Here is a 21,234-nt window from a genome sequence, read left to right on the forward strand (position 1 = left end):
ATGCACCCCTGTGCTCTTCTTATAAGAAGAAATGAAAATAATTTTCCAATGAAAGTTAAGTTCTGGCACATACAATCTTTATTTTATTAGATATATAACTTTTATCAGATGGAATTGTTCACATAAGAAATCTTCAACTCACGCAAGAATCATGGTAATAAATCCTTGGAGCAGTGAATGTAATCCTAACACACTACTTCCTCTCTCTTCTCTAAGACGCTGTTGCCTCCTTCCGCATCATTTTCCACTTTGGCCTTGCTTCCACTTTCACTGAGAAAATAGGACAACCAGATGACATCAACCCACCCACCAGCAGCTGTGTCTATGTATTTTGCCTCCACTGCTAGTACAATGAACAGATAAACCCTACAAAGGGTAATCTCTCCGCCTGCACACTAGAATTCATCCTCTCTCCCCTACTCAGTTGTATTTCTTAACAGTTCTCTCCTATCTCTCTCACATCCTCAGATTTCCTCTCTCTGCTGGATCTTTCTCATCAGAGAAAGGACATCCTGACTCCACTCCCCTCACACAGACACAGAAAACCTCTCTTGGCCCTATTTCTATCTCTAGTTATTATCCTATTTCTCTCCTCTTTATAGCAAAATTCACCCAAGGAGTTGTCTATATTAATAGTGCAAATACTCCCTCCCCATTTTTCCTAAATTTAATCCAGTCTGACTTTGTCTCTTATCACTGAATGAAAACAACTTTTGTCCAGGTCCTTCTCATTATTAGTTTCAGTATCCAATTTCCAGTCCTTACATGCCTTGAACCCTCAGTAGCAATAAATATAATAGATGACTCTGTTCATTGAAATATTTTCTTCTTGCATCTCTGAGTTTCTCCTACCGTCCTAGATACTTCTTTGCAGTCTCTTTTGGTGATTGCCCTAATATATTAATTGGAGAACTATTGGTCTCAGTTTTTAGATACAATCTCTTCTTTAACTATACTTACTCATTGGTGATTCCATTCAGTTCGTTTTATTCAGTCAATGACTTTAAAATAATATTGCTGCACTAGAAATATGTATCTTGAATCCAGGCCTCTTTTTTGACCTCCATAATTATATTTCCACTCTCCACTTAAAATATTTACTTAAATATTCAATGGCCACTGCAAACTTAATGTGTTCAAAATTGGACTCACAATCTTCCCCAACCCCAAATATGCTCCTCCCTATCTCAACGTCAGTTAAAGTTGTTAACATCATTCTCTGACATCACTTTCTCAGACCAAAGCTTTTGACCCATCCTTTACTCCTCTTATTTTAAGGTGTCAGTATATCTTGTTGATGCTCTCCTCAAAATGTATCCGGAATGCAATCATTCTAACTAGCTCTACTCCTGCACCCCTAACACAGCTACTATCCTTTCTGCCGTGCTCCTGCACAAGCCTCCTAACTGTTTTCCCTGTATCCACTCTTCTACCTACACTCTGTACTCAACAGGGCAGCCAGAATGACCATGTCAAAATATAAGTCAGGTCATATCTTTCTGCTCACAATGCCCATTGACTTCTTTCTCCCAGCATAAACCTATAAGGCCTTATAAGAACTACTCTGAACGCACCTCCTACTGTGCACTTGCCTCGGAACATTTATAACGGATATTTCTTCTGTCTGGAGATTTCTACTCCCAAATGTCCTCATGGCTTGTTGACCTACATCCTACAAGTCTCTTCTTAAAAGTCCCTTTGTCAGGAAGGCCTTCCTTGGTAAGCCTATTTAATACTGCAACCGTGCCCAACCTTGAAAGCACTAACCATTTTCTACATATCATGTTTCTTGACAGCACTTCTAATCTTCTATTGTATCATATAATTTCCTTACTTAAATCATGCATATACTGTCTTGGCAATTCATTAAATGTGATACTATTATTTCTCCAAAGCCAAGATTTTACTCATCTTTTACTCCTCGCATGGTCTAAGTTGTCAGTAAATCTCTTTGGTGCTGTCCTCAAAATGTATCCCAAATCCAATTGGGATATATTTGAAAAAATGCATATTACATAACAAAGATCTTTTAGAACTCTTACATGTGAATTGTATCTCTGAACTAAGCAGCAAAGATGCATTGCAATTGCCCAACTCTTAAGTTTCTACTTTGTTTTCACTAGTTCTATGTAATAATATCATTTATTAACATTTTACTATTTTTCTCTCCTTATATATTTTTTTCTTCCTCCATTTCATGAAAGAAGTCTGATCCTTGTTGGTTCCTGTCTCTGAATACCTTACATTTCTAAAAATTGGCCCACATAATGCTTACATTTTTTATTTTACTTTTCTACATTGTGCCGTTAAAGAGATTATGTTAGGTAATCTGGAGTAGAAAGGTGAAAGACTTTTGAGCTTCACCGAGTTGTAGAAGACAAAATTGGCCATATTGACTAAGAGGAAGAAATTTGTGCCAATTAGTAGGAAAACCTGTTTTCCATCAACATTTAAGTAGCAGGACCACAACCAGTGACTTCCTGAAGAATGCACTAGGGTGGTGAGTTCCGATGGGTTTTAACTTTAGCAAAGATATCTTTTTATCACAGGCAACTTGGGAGCAGAGGGAGACCATAGTTGAAGGAACTAATATTGGTTGGAACACTGAGGACATCAAAAGTGGCCATGACAGATGAGGAGTTTGGCTCTGCATGAAAGACTCCAGATACCGATGAGCTTTTGAGGAAAAAGGACGCCTCTGCTAAGGCTGATATTCCCAGCAGCCCAGTGAGTTGGAGACTCAAAGTCAAATTTAAGTTAATTTAAGAAAATGAAGCAGCAGATGAATCTTGCACACCTGAATTTGTAGGAAAAGATTCACAACTGCTTCTTCAGTTTTTTCTTTTACCAGTTTTTCAGAACATAGACTTACAGCATCTGAAGTATAAGGTGCATGAGTAATATTGTGATGCTGAGTCACTTGGAGTATCAGTGAAGGAATTTAATGGCTTTGTACTGTGTATGGATTATATAAGTAGAAATGTAAAGTATTTAAACATATAATTATTTTCTTATATGAAAATTTCTAAGTCATATAATTTTAATTATAATGGTAAAGTTCAGATACCTTACTTCCATCTGGAATAATGCTAGCAATGCATAGCTTTAGGTTGTCAAAACTGTCAAATTCAATTACAAAACCCCAAAACGCAGTGCACTCCTTGTTTTCTAGACTTGATCCTCTTCAGTAGTTTTCAACAGAGCAGAAGCATGTTAAAAATCATTTCAGTACAAGTAACCCCTGTATTCAGTGACCTTCAAGGGCTTCAAATTTTACTCCAACTGAAAGCTCAGATCCCAGCAATGGTGTACGAGTCTGTATGTGATCTGGTACAACACAGTCCCTCCTATCCCATCCTCTACCACCTACCCCAGCCCTGCCATCATCTCCCACAGCTCATTCTGCTCCAACTTTTCTACCTTCTTGCTGTTTGTCAAATACATTAGGCGTGTTTCTACCTAAGGACATTTGTCTTTGCTGTTCCTTCTGTCTGAAACTCTCTTTCTCATATTCACAAAACCAGCTCTACTCTACTATCTGCTAGCTGTGATTCACAGCAAATTGGTTAACCTTCCAAGCCTCATTTTTCCATCCATAAAATGAGAAACATAACAAAATATACTCCAAAGTGGTGGTGTAAGAATGAGTTAATGTATGCAAAGCACTGAGAACGGCATGTGGCATTGAGTGAATACTGCATAAGCATTCACCAGTATAATTTGTACTAAAAGCCCCTGAAGGTTTTTGGATCACTTGATCATCCTTTCATAAAGCAAAGCTTGAAATAGCACTTGTGGGGCACTTCAAAACACTTTCTGAATTCTAAAATATGAATTAGCTTGATATTTTGTGATAGAAACAATTTTTACTCTATATTATAATTGTTTATGGAATTCTTCCTCCTAAACTACTAAAACATTTTCAACAAATTCATTAACAGTAAATCCTCTGTTCACTAATGCTTGATATGGACATGTAATTATTTCACTTTCACAAGTACAGATTCATTTACAGTAAATCCTTTGTTTATTAATGCTTGATATGGACATGTAATTATTGCACTTTCACACTACAAGGAAGCTACTACCTGAAGTGCCTTCTAGGTCATTGAGAAAAATGGAAACTTATCTTCCATATAGATTTAGAGGAAAGCGTATTTTTCTGTGGAACTAATCATTTGAAAACTGGGAACAGCACCAGGAGGTAAAAATAGCTCTATACATGGGGCTGAAATATTCGGGTTTGTACATTAGCTCTGCAACTTTTCTTCTCTATATGTGAGTAAGCAGGTTACTTATCCATTCCAAGACTTAGTTTCTTCAGCTCTAAAACAGGAGATAATGCTTTGAACTTACTTTTCAGAGCTGTTGCAAAAATTTGTGAAATGTACATCAAGATGTATTTTAATGAAAATATGTGTTCAGTATTTACCTGTGCTCTACATTGTATTGTGTTTTATATAAATTATCTCAATCTCAGAAAAATTATTTTGTTTTATGCACTTTGACTATCCTCATTGTTAGATGAAAGTGAAATTGAAGAAACTGCAAGTAAAATGTAATTTAAAGAAGTATTAAAATTTTCACATATTAGCTTCTTTTCAAAATGTGTGATCGATCATGATAATCATAGCAAAAAAATTATATTAGATACCACAGGTGTCACTACATTCATTGTGATACATACTATGAAATAACACTCACTTATCAGCATATAAAATTATAACTTTTATTTAGATTTTGCTTCAAAGTAAGTTCATCAATAACATTATAGTAACATGGCATAAAAGATTTTTGGGTGCTTTTAAATTGAGGCTTTAACATACAATAAATGTGCCAAGATATCCTCCTCTTTTGTGAGCAACAAGGAGAGCTAGCTTTTAAACGCTTCATTCACAGACATACTGTTCATAACCACAGATCTGGAAGATTTTTTAAATGTCTTCTATGTTGATTTATATACAATGTTGAAGTATATTTGATTATAGCTAACATTATATACACATTATGCATCATAATTTGTTGAATGAGGGATGAGAAAGGATTAAAAAACAAAGAAACAAATACCCTTTTTCGAGTTTTCTCCTTCAGGAAAGGCCGGATCACGGTGTACAGGGCATGGATATACCATGGTTGATTGACAAAATGAATTCCTCCAAATCGCGCTGGGAAACTATCCTAGAGTAACATGGAGGGAAAAAAATTAAAATATGCTTTAATATACCGAGAAGGCTCAGGAAAGGTTATATGATATACATATTTCTTCTTTCACATACTTAGATGAGATTATTTGTAGAGTTAAGGAGAGCAAAGAAGAAAGAACCTCACCACGTTAAACACTGTACTTTTAATACAGTAATTGAGATAACGTATAATAAAGCAAATCCTTCCCAAGAATAGGTTATTGATAAGAATTTCAGCATTTTTAGGAGGTTCATACTTTAAACCTATAAACTGCTAATAGTCATTACAGGACAAGACATTAAAAACAAAAGTCATTAGAGATTTGTCAAATAATGAATTTCATTTAAATTATTTACATTTACATTTAAATCTATTTAAATAAAAATATTTTATTTAATAAAATATTAATATTTTCCTACATAGAGATTAATTATTAATAATTAATCCCTAGGTAGTCATCTATAGTGTGAGCAATGTCAAACACAAAACTCACTTTATTCTCTTTATCTTATTATTTTATCAACTTTGTTACAAACATTCTCTTTTCTTATTTTAACTATAAAAATGTAACATGCTTAAGCAAAATAAAAACATGGAATTGTACTATAAGAAGCATAAGGATGCATTTTGCAAGGTTAAATGAAAATCAAAGCTCTCTGATCTCACTTCATAGGAGGAAAATGTAAAGCCAGCCTCCTCCTCTTCCTACCCGTAATTAAATAGGTGTAGCCCTAGCCCATTCCAAAATATGTAGGGAACCCTTAAGCCAAATGAACAGCAATATTTGACACTACACTTTAGTATGATAATGATTCTACATAAACAGATCTGATTCTTGCTACTATTTCAAAATTACACATTGAACTGACTACAAAGGTCTTCTTTAAAAAAAAAAAAAAAACTAACCTACTAGAAGTGTCTCTGAAGTGACATCATAATACTTGGCATTCTTCTGAATTCTATTTAGAGTATAAGCAGGAAAAAAAATAAAAGTAAAGGAACTGTAATAATTGTATTTTTTAAATTTAAATGTTCTTTTCAATAAAAGTCTCTGGTCAAAAATGTGCATGGCATAATCCCATTAAAATATTTTGTTTTTATTTTGGACATTTATGAGCATTAGTGAATTAATCTAGTATTTGCATATTGATTTGCAGAGCTACCAAATTTTATTTTGCAAAGCAACTTGTATTTCTGAGAACCGTACCCTATAAAGCAATAGTAGTTCAAAAAATAATTAAAATAGCTTAAGATAAAACTTTTACTTTTTATGCCAGTGTCTTACTTCTTTTGTAAATACATGGTTTTTGTTCAAGAGGTTACTATACCAATAAAATGAAACTGAGAGAAATATAGGCATGGTATGTTTTAAAGTTATTTATTTGTATAAATAAAAAGAAGATAGTATATATCTAAATAATAAAAAGACTAAGACAAAGTTATTATTATTATTATTAATTATTATTTCACCTGGATATGGGAGTGACAGAGAGGCTTCCTTACAGCTTTCCTGGCCTGCAGGGGTTTTCCTAGTTTAATCTTTCCCTAAGAGTATAACATCTATAAGAATGCAGGGTCTCACATCCAGTCTCCCACTTGCCCCCAATGTATGCAACCCTGGTCTTTGTCAGGAAACCACTATTCTCCAAAATTCTGGGTTCCTGTATTTAACAATTGCCTCCAGAGCTTCCCAGGGTTCACCTCCACTCCTGCTTTTCTCCTGTAGATTTCTGTGTGTGCTTGGCTTAGAAGGATTTGTCTCACATTCCTGAGAGTTCAGCAATGCACCTGGAAATATTTTTGTTGTGATGAAACCAACATCTTGATACTTTATGACAAAAAGATCTTAGCCTGCTATGCTATCTGAAGCAATCGCTAGAACACAACTAAATGAACACCAGCTATTAAGCCAAAAGTCTTGGCTCAAGTGATTTTTTTTGTTTGTTTGTTTGTTTTGAGACAGAGTTTCACTTCTGTTGCCCAGGCAATGGTGTGATCTCGGCTCATGGCAATTTTCACTTCTCAGGTTCAAGCGATTCTCCTGCCTCATCCTCCTGAGTAGCTGTGATTACAGGCATCGCCACCACACCCAGCTAATTTCGTATTCTTAGTAGAGACAGGGTTTTACTATGTTGGTCACGGTGGTGTTATACACCTGATCTCATGTGATCCGCTCACCTTGGCCACCCAAATTACTGGGATTACAAGTGTGAGCAACCACACTCAGTGGCTCAAGTGATTCTTAAACTTTGAGAATCATAAGAAGGTCATATTTCTTCTTCTCTCCTGAAAAAAAGAAAAGAATATGCAAACATGTACACATAACTTGCACACAATGTCATGGACTTTCTTGGACACATCTTTAGAGGTCCTTGATCAATACCCAATCATAGTTGAGGCAGAGTAAAAGAGCAGGGAAATCCTAGACTTTGCAATCTAGTAGATTTAGCTTAAAATTCTGACTTAATGTCACCTCTCAGGCATCAAAGTCCAAAACAAGAACATGGTCCTTGATTTCTTTCTTTCCCTCACTGTGATCTTCCTTACTTCTAATCACGCCCAACTGCATGTCATTTTTCTGCATCCCTTTCAGTTCTGTTGTCATCATGCTGCTTTACGGCTTGTTAACTTTGTTCTCTCCCACACGCCTACTGCGGCCTTCCCTCCCTTTGAGTATAATCTGGTTTTACTAATTAATACCTTAAGACTTAGCTCAAAAAACATCATTTCCAGGAAGCTTTCTTTGATCTCTTCTCTCACTTCTCATCCATAAAAGCCCACTCTCTCCCATCACTAGCAAAAGCCTGGGTCCATCACTGTACTTGCCATATGACCCTGAAACTCTATTTGTCTGCCTCCACTAATAAACCATGAGCTCCTTGAGTGCAGAGGTTATGTGTTCGATACAGTCTATTGGTGCCTGGTCTGTAATCCATTTCCACTCCCATCATGCCCCACCTTATAAGGTAGGGAATGGAAGGTTAAACGTATGATTCTGAATGGGAGAGTTCTGCCAGTGAGATGTACCTAAGCAAGTTTTAAGGGACCAAGAGGAGGCAGCAGTCACCTTTTTGTTTCAGTGGCAGCTGCTAAGCACTTTATTAGCTGAGAGATTGTTTGCAGCGATGTCTAGACCCCACCTTCCTCTTTCTAGGCGTCCCTTAGGAGGTGAGAAGTTTCTTGGACAGCAGCAGCAAAGGTGGACACTAGTTTCTTGACTCTGAATCACTTCCACAAGGATGTGGCCTCAAAACCAAGGATTCGGCAGCAGTCCTCCTTTAACTTCCACTGCCCAAGTTCTTCCAATGAGGCCTTAAACACTAACTCCCGGTATTAAATCCATTTGTTCTTGAACTATCTAAAGAGATTTCTGTTTTGTTGTACTGAACTCTGAGCCAGACTGTGCCTCATTCATCTTCATATTCCCAGAATTTCAAAAATATGGTGTGTGTGTGTGTGTGTTTCTGTGTGTGTGTGTGTGTCCCAGAACAGAGGTAGATAAACGTTCACTGATTAGATCTTGATACATACTATTTAAGTAAACTATTTATCTTCTCTGAGCCACAGTTTCCTTATTTGTAAAATGGGAACAACGTTGAATAGGATTGCTGATAACTCACAATATCTCTTAATTATTCAGCACACCCTCTAAGTACAGGGCTATAATATTAACCACTAACCCCATCCTACAAATGTGGAAGTGACCATGAAGGAGTGAAAGGAAAATCAAGTGTCATGACGCCAAACTCACTAAGCCAAAGGGAAAAGTTAAGCTTGGAAACCAAGTCACACACACAAAAATCTACCTTTCCTTTTGTTCCCAAATAGATAGCTGCAAGATAGAAGGCCACATATCTCCCCAAGTGGCCTCCCTCATCCTGACAATATAAATTAACAGCTTATCTTCACAAGTCCAGGACAAAGACAAGATTAGAAATCATCCCTCTACCAGCCGAGACAAATGCAGATTTACCAAGTAGCAGGAGATGAATGCATAATTGACTGTTCTACTAGACCCTCCCTTCACACGTAATATGTAGATTCAGTGAGCCACTAATCAAAGTCTCACAAGAATGTGACCCCTTATCTCACTACCTCTCCTCCCCTTTTTTTCTCTTTTCCCCATTTCCCTCCTGCCCATTCGTCCCTCCTTAAATAATGAAGTCCTCAAAATACTCTATGGAAAGAAACACAGGCCATAGATCCTACTGTGATTTGAGTCTCCTTTTCCCAGACACATCCTCCACCTTGGCAAAACAAGCCTCTAAATTGATTGAGGCCTATCTCAAGCACTTTTTGTTTTACAGAGGTGGTTTTATAGTGTGGTTTAAGCAGCAGTTGTTTGACACTAAATAGCACTACAAAGTACAAACTAATAATAAAAATCACAACACACAATATGCCAATAGTTGATTCTACTGGCTGCATGGTTCTTCGCTGGAGACAATGAAATAAAATGGCTTGGCAATCAGGAAGGGTACAGCCAAGATGGGTTGAAAAGGTAATAAAATTCCTAATTTCCAAATGCTTTGCCAATTCACCTGCTTCCACTCCTTTTTTTTTCTTTAAGCAAAGCACTTTGTGCCTAATGCAAAGATTGACTTGCCTGAATGTTTCAATTAATGGAAAGTTGGACATTATTTATGGGGTAAATTTATTTATATGTATCATTATGTATGTGTGTGTATGTATCAGTGAATTATTCACATATTTCTAGCAAAAATATGTTTGTCTCACGTATCTAACTATTCAAAAAGAAAAAGTAAAGAGTCTGAACCATAGCATATTATTCTAAATTTTAAATAAATTTTGATGAAACACAAAAATTATGTGTCAGGATAAATACTATTACAAGTAATATTCTCTGATTTATGAATAAATCAGTGTAATTCCTAATACAATCAGTCAGGATAGAGTGTTTGGCTTCAAATGAGAGCAAAATGAACTTTACTATGAGAATTAAACTCACAACTTTGGTCTCATTTCACAAGAAACACTGTCTAGGTTCCTAAACCAATCAGTTGCATTAAGATGTATTTTCAGTGTGAACATAAGCAGAAATTGTATGTGTAACTCACTTATTCAAAATTAAATCTATCAGCCTTTAAAATATTTTTGTTTAATCTCTTTCTTGTACTTTTTTGAAACATTTAGATTCAATTACTATATGCCCCATAGCAAAGGGCATATAGTTACAAGATGTAGCACCCAGCACCTAGAAATTACATGTTTAATTCCATAACTCTACCCATAAAATTATACTACTAGAACCTAAAATATTGCATTATTTCTATGTGACACTAGGAATATACTATGTGTATAAATATAAAAGATACTTACTATAGAAATTTTGAATACAAAAAAGTATAATTTTAAAAATCACTCATAACTTTACCAACCAGAGGAAAATACAATACTCTAAGAATCTTGATGTATGCTCCCAAGTTTTTTTCCAAGTTTTATACAGATGATATGAAACTTGATTACTCATCTGGAATTATGACAATAGTTATTGGGAATGACTCAGAAGTGTACAACATACATAATATCACTGTTTCTGAAAGGGCTTTGGTTTAGAGAGAAGAAGTGATGTCATAGCATTGGTATTACTAATTCCCTCAGGAACATTACAATTAGCTTCCTTCAGATGTGTTTATTTTGGTCTACCTTGACATGCTAGCCACACCATGTTTCCCTAAATATGTCTTTTGGGGCTATCCTTTCTAGATAGTGGAACAACATTTGTATATCTTGTATCCATCTTTTAGAATGTTCTATTAGCTGTTTGTATACATGTCTTATTCATCTTCTAGAAGGTTCTGATTCCTGAAGAAAGTCATGCTTTTCCCAGTTCCAAATCGCTGCTCATTGTCGTTAGTGGACAGACAGATCCAGGAAAGTCATTCACTTGCTTTCATGATGAAAGCAAAGATTTTTACCAAAACATTCCAACCAGAGTCTTCTGCCAAATTGAGAACAGACAGCCAGGAAACTATTTAATTACCAGCTAATTGGAATGTTTTTTCTGTGCCTCACTTATAACTGGTAATGAGCCATATTTGAATGAATGGATTGAAAACAAAAGATTTCATCCCTCATACAAGGATAAGAGTTTAAATTTGGATTGTACACATGGCAGAGGCTGCTCCACCTCTGTCCACTTAACTTTCACTCCTCATTAAAATCTCATGCTGTCTTGGCACACATACAATAAAGGAACTTGATTAGATGCAAAAAAATTGTGTAGAAGCAAAATTTCACCAGAAAAAAAAGTAATTAATCTGATATGTAGGCAAGCAAGAATACATAATATTTTATCTAACTAGGTTGTTTAACATTTAGGAGTTTGCCATCAGAGAAAAGAGGAAAAAAGATAATGGAATGGCTAAAAAATGAATAGTCAATTCCTGTTACAGAAGACATGAGTCTCTATAGATATACAACACTGTATGTTAAAATAAGTGCTTAGAAAGGCTTTTTACTTCATCAAGATTCTGTAAAACAAAATGCAAGTGAATCACATAGTTACATTTTTGTGATTACTTACAAAATAGTGTCTTAATTTTAATAAGAGTTTTATGAAAGAAGCATGGATTTATCATGATGAATCACTTAAAATAGAGGTTAAAAATGATACAGTTGTTTCCCATTAATACGTGGCTTTGGAGGTAAAGTTTTTTTAGAATATTCAATTTTTTAAATGTGAATATATTTTGAAATAATTGTGCCCTCTCAAATACTAAAATCCTAACTCCAAATATGTACTAGAATGCAGACAATTTTTAGGATTAATTTTTAAATTGAAAATTGATGTTCTAGGTTCACAGCTAGATACTTTATAGTGTCTGTTTAAGACCCTCAGCCAAATGTCAGCTATTGTTTAAATTTTCCATCATGTATAGAATTGTGTCAACATGTATTTCTCTTAAGTGTAGTCAGAATGTGCTCTACCCAAAGGTATACATATCTTTTCTGGCATTACTATTAAAAAAATCATTTCCCCATTCTATATGTGCTAATATTGGCTGAAGAAGACCTCACAACACTGTGACTCCTAGAAAATCTCTTTTGCCCTGTCACTCCCCTTTTAGAGAATTTGGTTCTCACTATAGAGACTTGTAGCTTTATCCTGTTTCATTTCTGTCTGAGGGTGTTCTCTGGTTTGTTTGTTGTTGCTGCTGTTTTAAAGTTAGAGATAATGCCCAAGTGACATATCTTCTCAGTGCACACTACTAGAAAATCTGCCATAGGATCCTTAAGGTTTTACAGAATCGTGTTCTTTAAACTGTGGGTGGGCATTGATTGTAGAGACAGCAGGTCTCACACTAACATTTTGAAGGCAGAAGGATTTGGCTGCATTGCTTTGGTGATTCTACAATCACTATTTATAGTTTGGACAGGGAGAGTTTTTAAGTTCTACTCAAGATGACTGGAAGGAATTTTCCCTGACAACTCAGAACTGTCCTTCTATCAGGTTCTTTGAGTTTTCCTCTATGCAGTCTGTAGAGGAGCCTATCAGACTCCTCATTGCACTTGGGCATTATTTCTAATTAACTTTAAAAGCTACCATGGGGCTCAGGGCTGCTCCAGTTTATGAAAACGCAGGCCCACAGCATGGCACAAGTTCTACTTGCTTCATATAAGATAACACGTGACTGTCATCTGCCTATGGGAAAACGAGAGTTTTGTGATGGTATTGCCATTGCTGTAATCTTAATGTAGACTATCATTTCCAGATTTTTAATTTTTTTAAATCTGAAAAAAAACTGTATAAATAAGTTCAAACCTATAATGAATAACTTTATTTCCTCTTTAATCACTTAATTGACTTTAATTAACAATTATATATTGATTCCCTGGGGAGGACACAATGTTACTCCTTTTTTTCTTTTTCTCCTCCATTTTAAATACCTATGCTGAAATAATATATAGCATTCTTGACTCCCAGTTTCCAGTAATAAATCCACTTACCTATTAGATAATGTGTCTGTATCAGCAAAGATACTCCTGCTCCTCAGTACCAGCCACATACTCAGAATTACCAAATAGAGCAAAGGGATTGTTATGGAGAAAAAAAACCTACAGAAGTACATTATGACTACATGCACAGGGTCTCTGACATGTGTGGGTTAGATGTGATTAGGCTATCTCAAAATCTCAGGCATATTCTAATTACTGACAAATCATTCTTTTGTTATCGTTTTTCAGTACCTACAGTTGATCACTTGGTGCTGCCTAACAGCACTTCAAATACAACTAACCCCTGCCCAAGCCTGGATTCTTATACAATGTTAATGTATTTGTATGGATAGATGCCTCCACCAGGATAAAACTCTCAGCTTTGGTGACTGTTTCATGAGTGATTCAATGACATGAACTTTGCATATGGAGGGGAATGTCTGAGTCCTGAGTACAATAAAACATAGACAACTTAAAGTAAAATACTATATAAAATATTCTCCCTTGAAAGAGGGAGATTTACCTAACTAAAGAGCTAGTTTTACCTAGCTAACTATTTCTCAAAGTAAAACAACACTAAAAACTAATCTGTAACATGATTAATCATCATAACAGAATCGGCAACAAAATCTCTCTTTTGTGAGCAAAACGTACATGGCCTTTCTTACAAGTTACCTTTTCTGCCAGAAAAGGCTGATAACAGATGGAAGCAAATCACAGCCACACACCCTCAACATGAAGATATGGGGCTTATTTAAGTCAGCTGCTGCTGATGTGTGCCTGATACAATGGGGAAGTAAGACAGTCTGGAGAATGTGACACAAAGCCATTCTCACACCACCTCACAGTCTAGGAAGCACCAATCTCAATCAGGTACAACAGCAGGAGAGAACACAGAGCAAAAACTACCACCTTATAAAATTGTGACATTGTCGTGTTCCTAGGTCAGACTCTTTTATTAAAACTAAATACATAGCAAGGGTCACAAATAATTGTGACATTTTTAATCAAAGGAGTGAGTGTAGTAATTTTCTGTGAACGATATTGAGGCTTGTAGCCCCAATACGTCAGCTGACAGCAGGAAGGCCTTACTATGACTCCAGCTAGTGTATCAATAATGGATTGAGTCTCCCACTTGACTTTTAAACTACTATAGATAACACACATTTAGAAGTGCTGATGTTCTCATATCCAAAATTGCCAAAGGGGAGTTAAGTGGCAGAATGTAGGCTAGAGAAACTGAGAGGAACAAATTACAGCAAGAATCAGGCTAAATTCCTTAATGGATATTTCAGGACACTCCTGCCTACATCAGGCATGTGAAACTAGCCAAGATTGAATTTAATGATGAAAACGCTGCAAGGGTTTGCAAGACAGGAACTGTCATATTCTGAGGAGGGACCATACATCGGTAAAATATTATTGAAATACACTTCAAGACATACTCATTATGTCCCTAATGTTGCTTAGACATCAGTTATAAGAAAATTACCATTAATTTGAGCAAAAATTTTTGTGCAAGACTGTTTGTTTTATTTTCACATTTTGTAATTAGGAAAATATTGCAATGAATTGAAATTTACTTCAACAAAAGAGTAAGTAGATAATGTATTTATAAAATGTAATATCAAAGAACCAGTAAGTGGCATTTTCAAAGAATTCCTAATGACAAAATAAATTGAAATATAACATTAGGTTAATAAATTAGGAAAAAATAGTTTATGTAAAAAAAAATAAGTCTTGGAAAAAATACATTAAAATATTAACCTTGTTAACTGTGTATAATAATAGATAACTTGTTATTCTTTGTACATTTTAATATTTCGCAAATGTTCTGAAATGGCCATTATTTTCCACACATGCATGCATGTATACAGTTATAAATATATATAATAGAAAAATATCACATACTTCAAAAAAAATCAGCACAAAGACAAATTATATAGTATTCTAAGCATCAATTAAACTTAACAAATATTTCTAAGACTTACCCAAAGATAGGAAATGTAAGGGGAATATGAATGAAGTAGTATATACCTTTAAGGAGTTTATATTCTGGTAGAGAATAAGTAACATAAAGCAAAGAAAGATAACTTCCAAAAGGCGTTAAGAGGCTTAAAGAAGAGAAAGAATGAGAGATTGAAAAGTTGGAGGGATGTGGAAAGAACTCACAAAATAGATAGCATTTGCAATGGATCTTGGGTTATCAATAAAAATCTGGTAGAAGAGTGCCCCAGGAAGGAGCAGCAGGAACAGAGACAGGAAAGATAAGGCCATCTTTAGGATCCAGTTACCAGAACTGTTTGTCTGGAGTTGAAGGTAAGTGTGAGGGAGTCTTGGCAGGTAATTGAAGGTAAGTGTGAGAGAGAAGATGATGTGGAGCCTACCTGGGTAGTGCCAGCTGCCTCACAGAAAGGTTTGTGCGGATCTTAGCACTGGGTGTTCTTGAGAAAGGAGTGGTGACACGCTGAAGTTGTGTTGTGGGAATATTAATTTAGTAAGGGCATGTGGCTTGATATAGAAACTTCACATTTTAATATTTATATTTTAGTGCAATCAATTTAATGTGGAGACATTGAGTCACAAGTAAAGAAAAAAACAGCAGTAGCAACTAGAATTTTACTTTAGTTTAGTTTAGCTTTTTTTAAATGCCTAAGTAACGTGTGACACAGACATCCATATGCCAGGTTCCCCCAGCCCACATCATGGGTTCTCCACCTCTGGGCAGCAGCTTTAAGGCAGTGAGAGTCAGAGCTGGGTCAGTTCTGGAGTCAGATTTGGGAACTGATGGAGGTATGAATGGAATAAGGATCGTGAGTATCTATGGTGCACATTTCTTAGAGTAAAAAATGGTGATTTTATGTTTTGGCCTACCAAGGTTGTTTGATAAACACCTGCAAAAGTCTTGACTTTACTTGATTTCAAGTAGAGAGAAAGTGAAGTTGGAGACATCAAGTCAAAACCATTAGTACTGCGCAGATAACCAGAGCCCAAATCTGAGTTATACCAAGGGGTTAACTCTGAAAGAAAAACTAGGTATCCATATTGAACGTATGAGTGAGATGAGGCTCTACAACTTCATGAACAATTGTATGCAAAGGGGACCTGGGAGAGATTGGCTAAAGTAGTTTGATACAGTTTAATCTGGGTTAGTTGAGAGACCACTAATTGTGCTGAAAACTGAAAAGGATCATATTTGAGAGAGTGATGTGATTTCAAGTATCTGTAGACCACGCACATGAAGATGTTCCTGAACTAGGAGAGTTCAGGCCAGGGTAGAGATGTAGAAAAGCAGAAACACAGAAAAAAAATAAATAAATAAAAGATTCATGAATACATGTAAAGGCATTGTTAAGTGTTACAGTTATCTGTATATTTGAAAATAATAAGAATACACATTTTTCTCTCTAATTTAAGTTATTAACCAATATCACAGAGCTGAGTTGGAGAGAAGAGGGAGGCTACTGAGCCAGAGTGATGATTTCCAATCATTTGCCAGAACGCTTTTAGCTCTACCACCTCCTTTCAGAACTGTGTGGTGTCCATATGGATTGTGAGGCAGTAGATTATAAAGATAGCTTGAGAGGATCTAAAGATGTATCGGGCACATGTTCTTCAAAAAAGCACACATGAACAACAGCAAGACTGGGGCTCAGCATGCAGGCAGTCCCTCAGTCTGAAACTGCTGATCAGGAACTCTCATTCTGTCTCTAAATGTTTCCTGAAAAGGTGAAGAAAAACGGGATGGTACCTCAGTTTAGCTAATCTGGGAAGATCTGCTTTCTCTTACCTGCCTGTTAGTTTTATTTAATACAGCAAGAAGGAAGCAAGGGTTCATCTTGCGATCATCGCCCTGTTTTCAAAATCCAGAAACACTTAATGAATGTACATCTAAATACAAAAAAAGAACATCCAATTCAATGCTTCAATGATTTTACTGAGCTTTTCTTGCATTTATCACAAAAACATCTTAAAGAAACTTGTTAATTTTGGTTAATTTAAGATTGTAATTGAAACACCAGGAAATTCAGATGGCCTGAGTAAAATTCTTCTTCCTTTTGCTTTACCCCCTGTGACTTTATTGGAAGGTAGTAATCACCCAAAGCTATTCTCCAGAAGTTTCATTTCATGTTGTTACAAAGTCCTTCAACAAATAAAGCTTCTCAGGAAACAATATGCAACAGGTTGTTGAACCACCACGGTGCAGATAACGGGAGTGGAGATGTCAGTGATTAGCACTTACTGTCTGCCCCTAGCATTATTGTGCATTCAATGCTTTCATTTCCTCTTGAACTTTACAATGGAGTTGGAGTGTTTATACTAGTATTTTGTCTACTAATACACATGAGGAAGATATGCAAGCATCTCTGTTTGCCTGAGTGTTCACGTCAGAGCAACCACACACATCTGCAGTCTTTCCTTCCATGAGCTCAGTCATTAAAGAAAAAATTTCCAACCCAGCTACATCCCTATTGCATAAAATCCTCTAGGAAGAACAGATCTTCTGAATAACTGTTCTTTCCAACAGTTGCTGTGTATGTGGTATTTGTGTGGTTAACTTTTTCCTGGAAAACTCATGAGTAAAAGTAAAGAAGATTACATGCCTTGCCTTCCCACCCGCCCTTGATACCTAAATGAACAAAGCAATTCTGAAAGGAGGAAAAAAAAAGCTGGTTCAATAACCTGTTTTACAGAACATAAGAATCTGACTGACACTGGGGCAATGCAGTCATTTTAAACATGGAAATATGTGACATATTTATGATATTTCAATCTGTATTATTTTTAGAAACCCAATCTCTCTACAATAGATAGTATAGCTCAACTAGGTAGATTCCAGAGATTTCTGAAGACAAAATATGAGACCTTTTATTCAACATCTTCATCTTCAACACTCTAACTGACCTCATCCATGTAGTTTGTCGTTGGATCAGATTTTGATAATATTCCTTTTTTCTACCATCATTTCCCATTCCTTCAACATGGGTCTTATGTGTGTTCATGTTTCTATTGGTACATGCGTGTGTACCCAATGGTAATTTCCATTTTAAGGTTTACATATTAATCTAAAAAAATCCTCGCATTAAAAAAAGCATCAAAAATCCTTCACTCATAAAAGTTAATAAATAGGTAGATTTTACTTTGAAGAATTCCAATTTTATGCCTTTTATTCTCTCTGCCATATAGATTTGACCAAAATTAAACAGTAACAAAATACCCTACTTCTTTTAATGATCCAAAAGTGCTTTTTGAATGTAATGTCATGGTGTTCTTCAAAAGATACAATAAAAATGGTTTATTTCTCACTCAACATTTATTGTACCTGCTATCAACTGTATTGGCACAATACTGGGAATGGGAGGCTGACTGTATATTTTTACTTTTCACTACTCAGAAGGTACCTGAATCTATTGATTCATTAATTTTATTTCATTTTGAAATATTAATAGACTCATGGGATGTTACAAAAACTGGTCTCATGCACCCCTTGCTTGGCTTCTCCCAATGGAATGACTAGAATGACCAAAACCGGGAAATTGACAGTGGTACAATCTGTGGAGTCTGTTCACATGCCGCCAATTTTGCAAGCACTCATTGTGACTGTGTGCATGTATGTACTTGCAGACAATTTATTATCTGTGTAGGTTTTTGTAACCACTACCACATTCAAGATACAGAAATGCTTTATCACCCCAGGGCTCCTTCATGCTACCCCTTCAGAGTAGCACTCAACCTATCTGGCCTCCATTCCTAACCCCTAGTAAGCATTAATCTCTTCTCTATCTCTGTAATTTTGATAATTTTTTGAGAATTACGTACACGATGCAGTATGCTGCCTTTTGAGATTGGCTTTTCTCACTTACCATAATGCCCTTGATATCCACAAAAATTGTGTGTATCAATAGATTTGTTTTTCCTTCTATGGCAAAGTAGTATTTTATGGTATGGATCTATTAGAGTTTTAACCATTCACCTATTTTAAGACATTTGAGTTACTTCCAGTGTTTGGCTATTATGAATAAAGCCACTATAAATGTTTGTGTACACGTTTTTGTGTGAACATAAGTTTTCATTTCTCTGCATTAGATGTTCCTGAATGCAATTGCGGAATCATATGGTCTCATGTTCAGCTTTACAGAAAACCGCCAATTGTTTTCCAGAGTATCTGTGCCATTTTACATTCTTTCCAACAAGGAAGGAGAGAGACAATTCCTCTTCATCTTTGCTAGCCTTTACTATTTTCACTTTTCAAAAATTAAATGATTTTTAGAGGTATATAGTGATATCTCATTGTGGTTTTAATTGCATTCCCTAACAGCAAAGATGTTGAACATCTTTTCATGTGCTTATGTGCCATCTGTATCTCTCCCTTGGTGAAATGTCTATTCATGTGTTTTAACCATATTCTTATTGGATTGTTTTTTTCATTGTTGAGTTTTTAATGATTTTTTATATGTCCCTAGATAAAAGTCCTTTGTCAGATATGTCATTTGCAAATATTTCTTCCCTGTCTGTGGCTTGTCTTTTCATTCTTTTAACAGAATGTTTCACAGAGCAAATTTTTTTTAAATTTTGGTGAGGTTCCATTTACCAATTTTTTATTTTCTTGATTATGATTTGAGCATCAAGTCTATGTACTCTTTGCCCAGCTATAGATCCTAAAGATTTTCTCCTATTTTTTTTTCTAAAAGTTCTACAGTTTGCTGTTTTACATTTAAATAAATAGTCCACTTGAATTAATTTTTGCCTAAGGTTTTAGCTTTAAGTTGAGGTCTTTTGTTTTATGTGCCTATGCTTTTCCAATTACTTCTAGCAACATTTGTTGAAAAGTTATACTTCACCTGTTAAATTGTTTTTGTACTTTTCTCAATTATCAGTTGGGCATATACATATATGTCTATCTCTAGGTCCTCTATTCTGTTCTACTGATCCATGTTTATCTCTCTGTTAGTTCCACATTCTAATATTTATCTCTCTAATACTATTTCTGCTATATCAATTTGACAAAAAAGAACAAAATCTACTTCTTTTCAGTATGCACATTAAAAATATTTATCAAATATAATCTTATGTTGTTCTCTAAAAGATAAAGTTGATTTTTAATAAGATAATAATTCCCTGCCCCCTAAAGCTGACAAATTATCTTGTCATTTTAAATTTTTCATCTTCATAAACCAAATGGTATTGGTCTGAAATGTTTCCTTTAAACCAAAAAATAACTAACATGCCACTACGAAAATGATAAACCATATACCTGAGTCAAAGATACATTATCTAAACATTGAAAAATACTTGTAGAAAAAAATACAACTAAGAAATAGCTGGTTCAAAAACTCTTACCTATATAAAGAAACAATAGACAAAAAAATCTTTGCTGGCCTGGATTTCTAGAATACCCATAATGTCTTGTACAAACCTGTCATTGTATGATCTTAATTTTAACCTGAAGAAACTGAGGCACAGAAAATTTAAAGGCCTATGTAATCAAGCTATTGTTAGTCAAGGTAAGCATGGACCCTACCACAGTTTCAAATCTACTGCTTACTCCACTTAGCTATAATTTTTGTATTCCCTGGTAATGGGAAAGATATCAAAATTTTAATATTAAACAAGAGCTCAGTATCATACTAAGAATATACTACTTCACATACTCCTATAGCTGAGAATTATTCAGCCACTCTATAATCAACACTCACTTTTATAATTTTCTTCATTTAGGTTAAGAAAAATCATATTTTACTGATGATAAAGTAATTTAAGAAATATTCATTAAATGCCATTTTTTGCCACTCCCTTAGTGATTGTAAGACACCATGCCTGCCACCATGGATTCTGCTATCTAATTGATGTAATATTTTTATGCTAGATATTTTACCAGAATGCCTTTGATAAACACAAGTATCATTATAAGTAGGTAGATCTGATTTAAAACGACAGACTGAAAACACATATATGTCTCTGCTACTCTTGAGATTTTATCTCAAATGACAGGAAAAATATTTTTTAAAAGAATACCACAAATAATGAGAGAACTGAAGAAAAAAAGTCATATCAATTATTTCAAAGTATTTTCAAATAGGAAAATGAGAT

General features: G+C 35.2%; 1 protein-coding gene across 1 annotated transcript in view; it reads right to left on the reverse strand.

Moving 5' to 3' along the window:
* Nucleotides 1-21,234, reverse strand: part of CLVS2 (clavesin 2) — a 78,210-nt gene that overhangs the window by 19,978 nt on the left and 36,998 nt on the right. Inside the window, exon 4 of the mRNA XM_003932374.4 lies at nucleotides 5,068-5,178. Within this exon, the coding sequence (XP_003932423.1) occupies nucleotides 5,068-5,178 (111 nt within the window). The remainder of the gene's footprint in view (nucleotides 1-5,067; nucleotides 5,179-21,234) is intronic.

The sequence above is a fragment of the Saimiri boliviensis genome, chromosome 4 (genome assembly GCF_048565385.1).
Source record: "Saimiri boliviensis isolate mSaiBol1 chromosome 4, mSaiBol1.pri, whole genome shotgun sequence".
NCBI lineage: Eukaryota > Metazoa > Chordata > Mammalia > Primates > Cebidae > Saimiri > Saimiri boliviensis.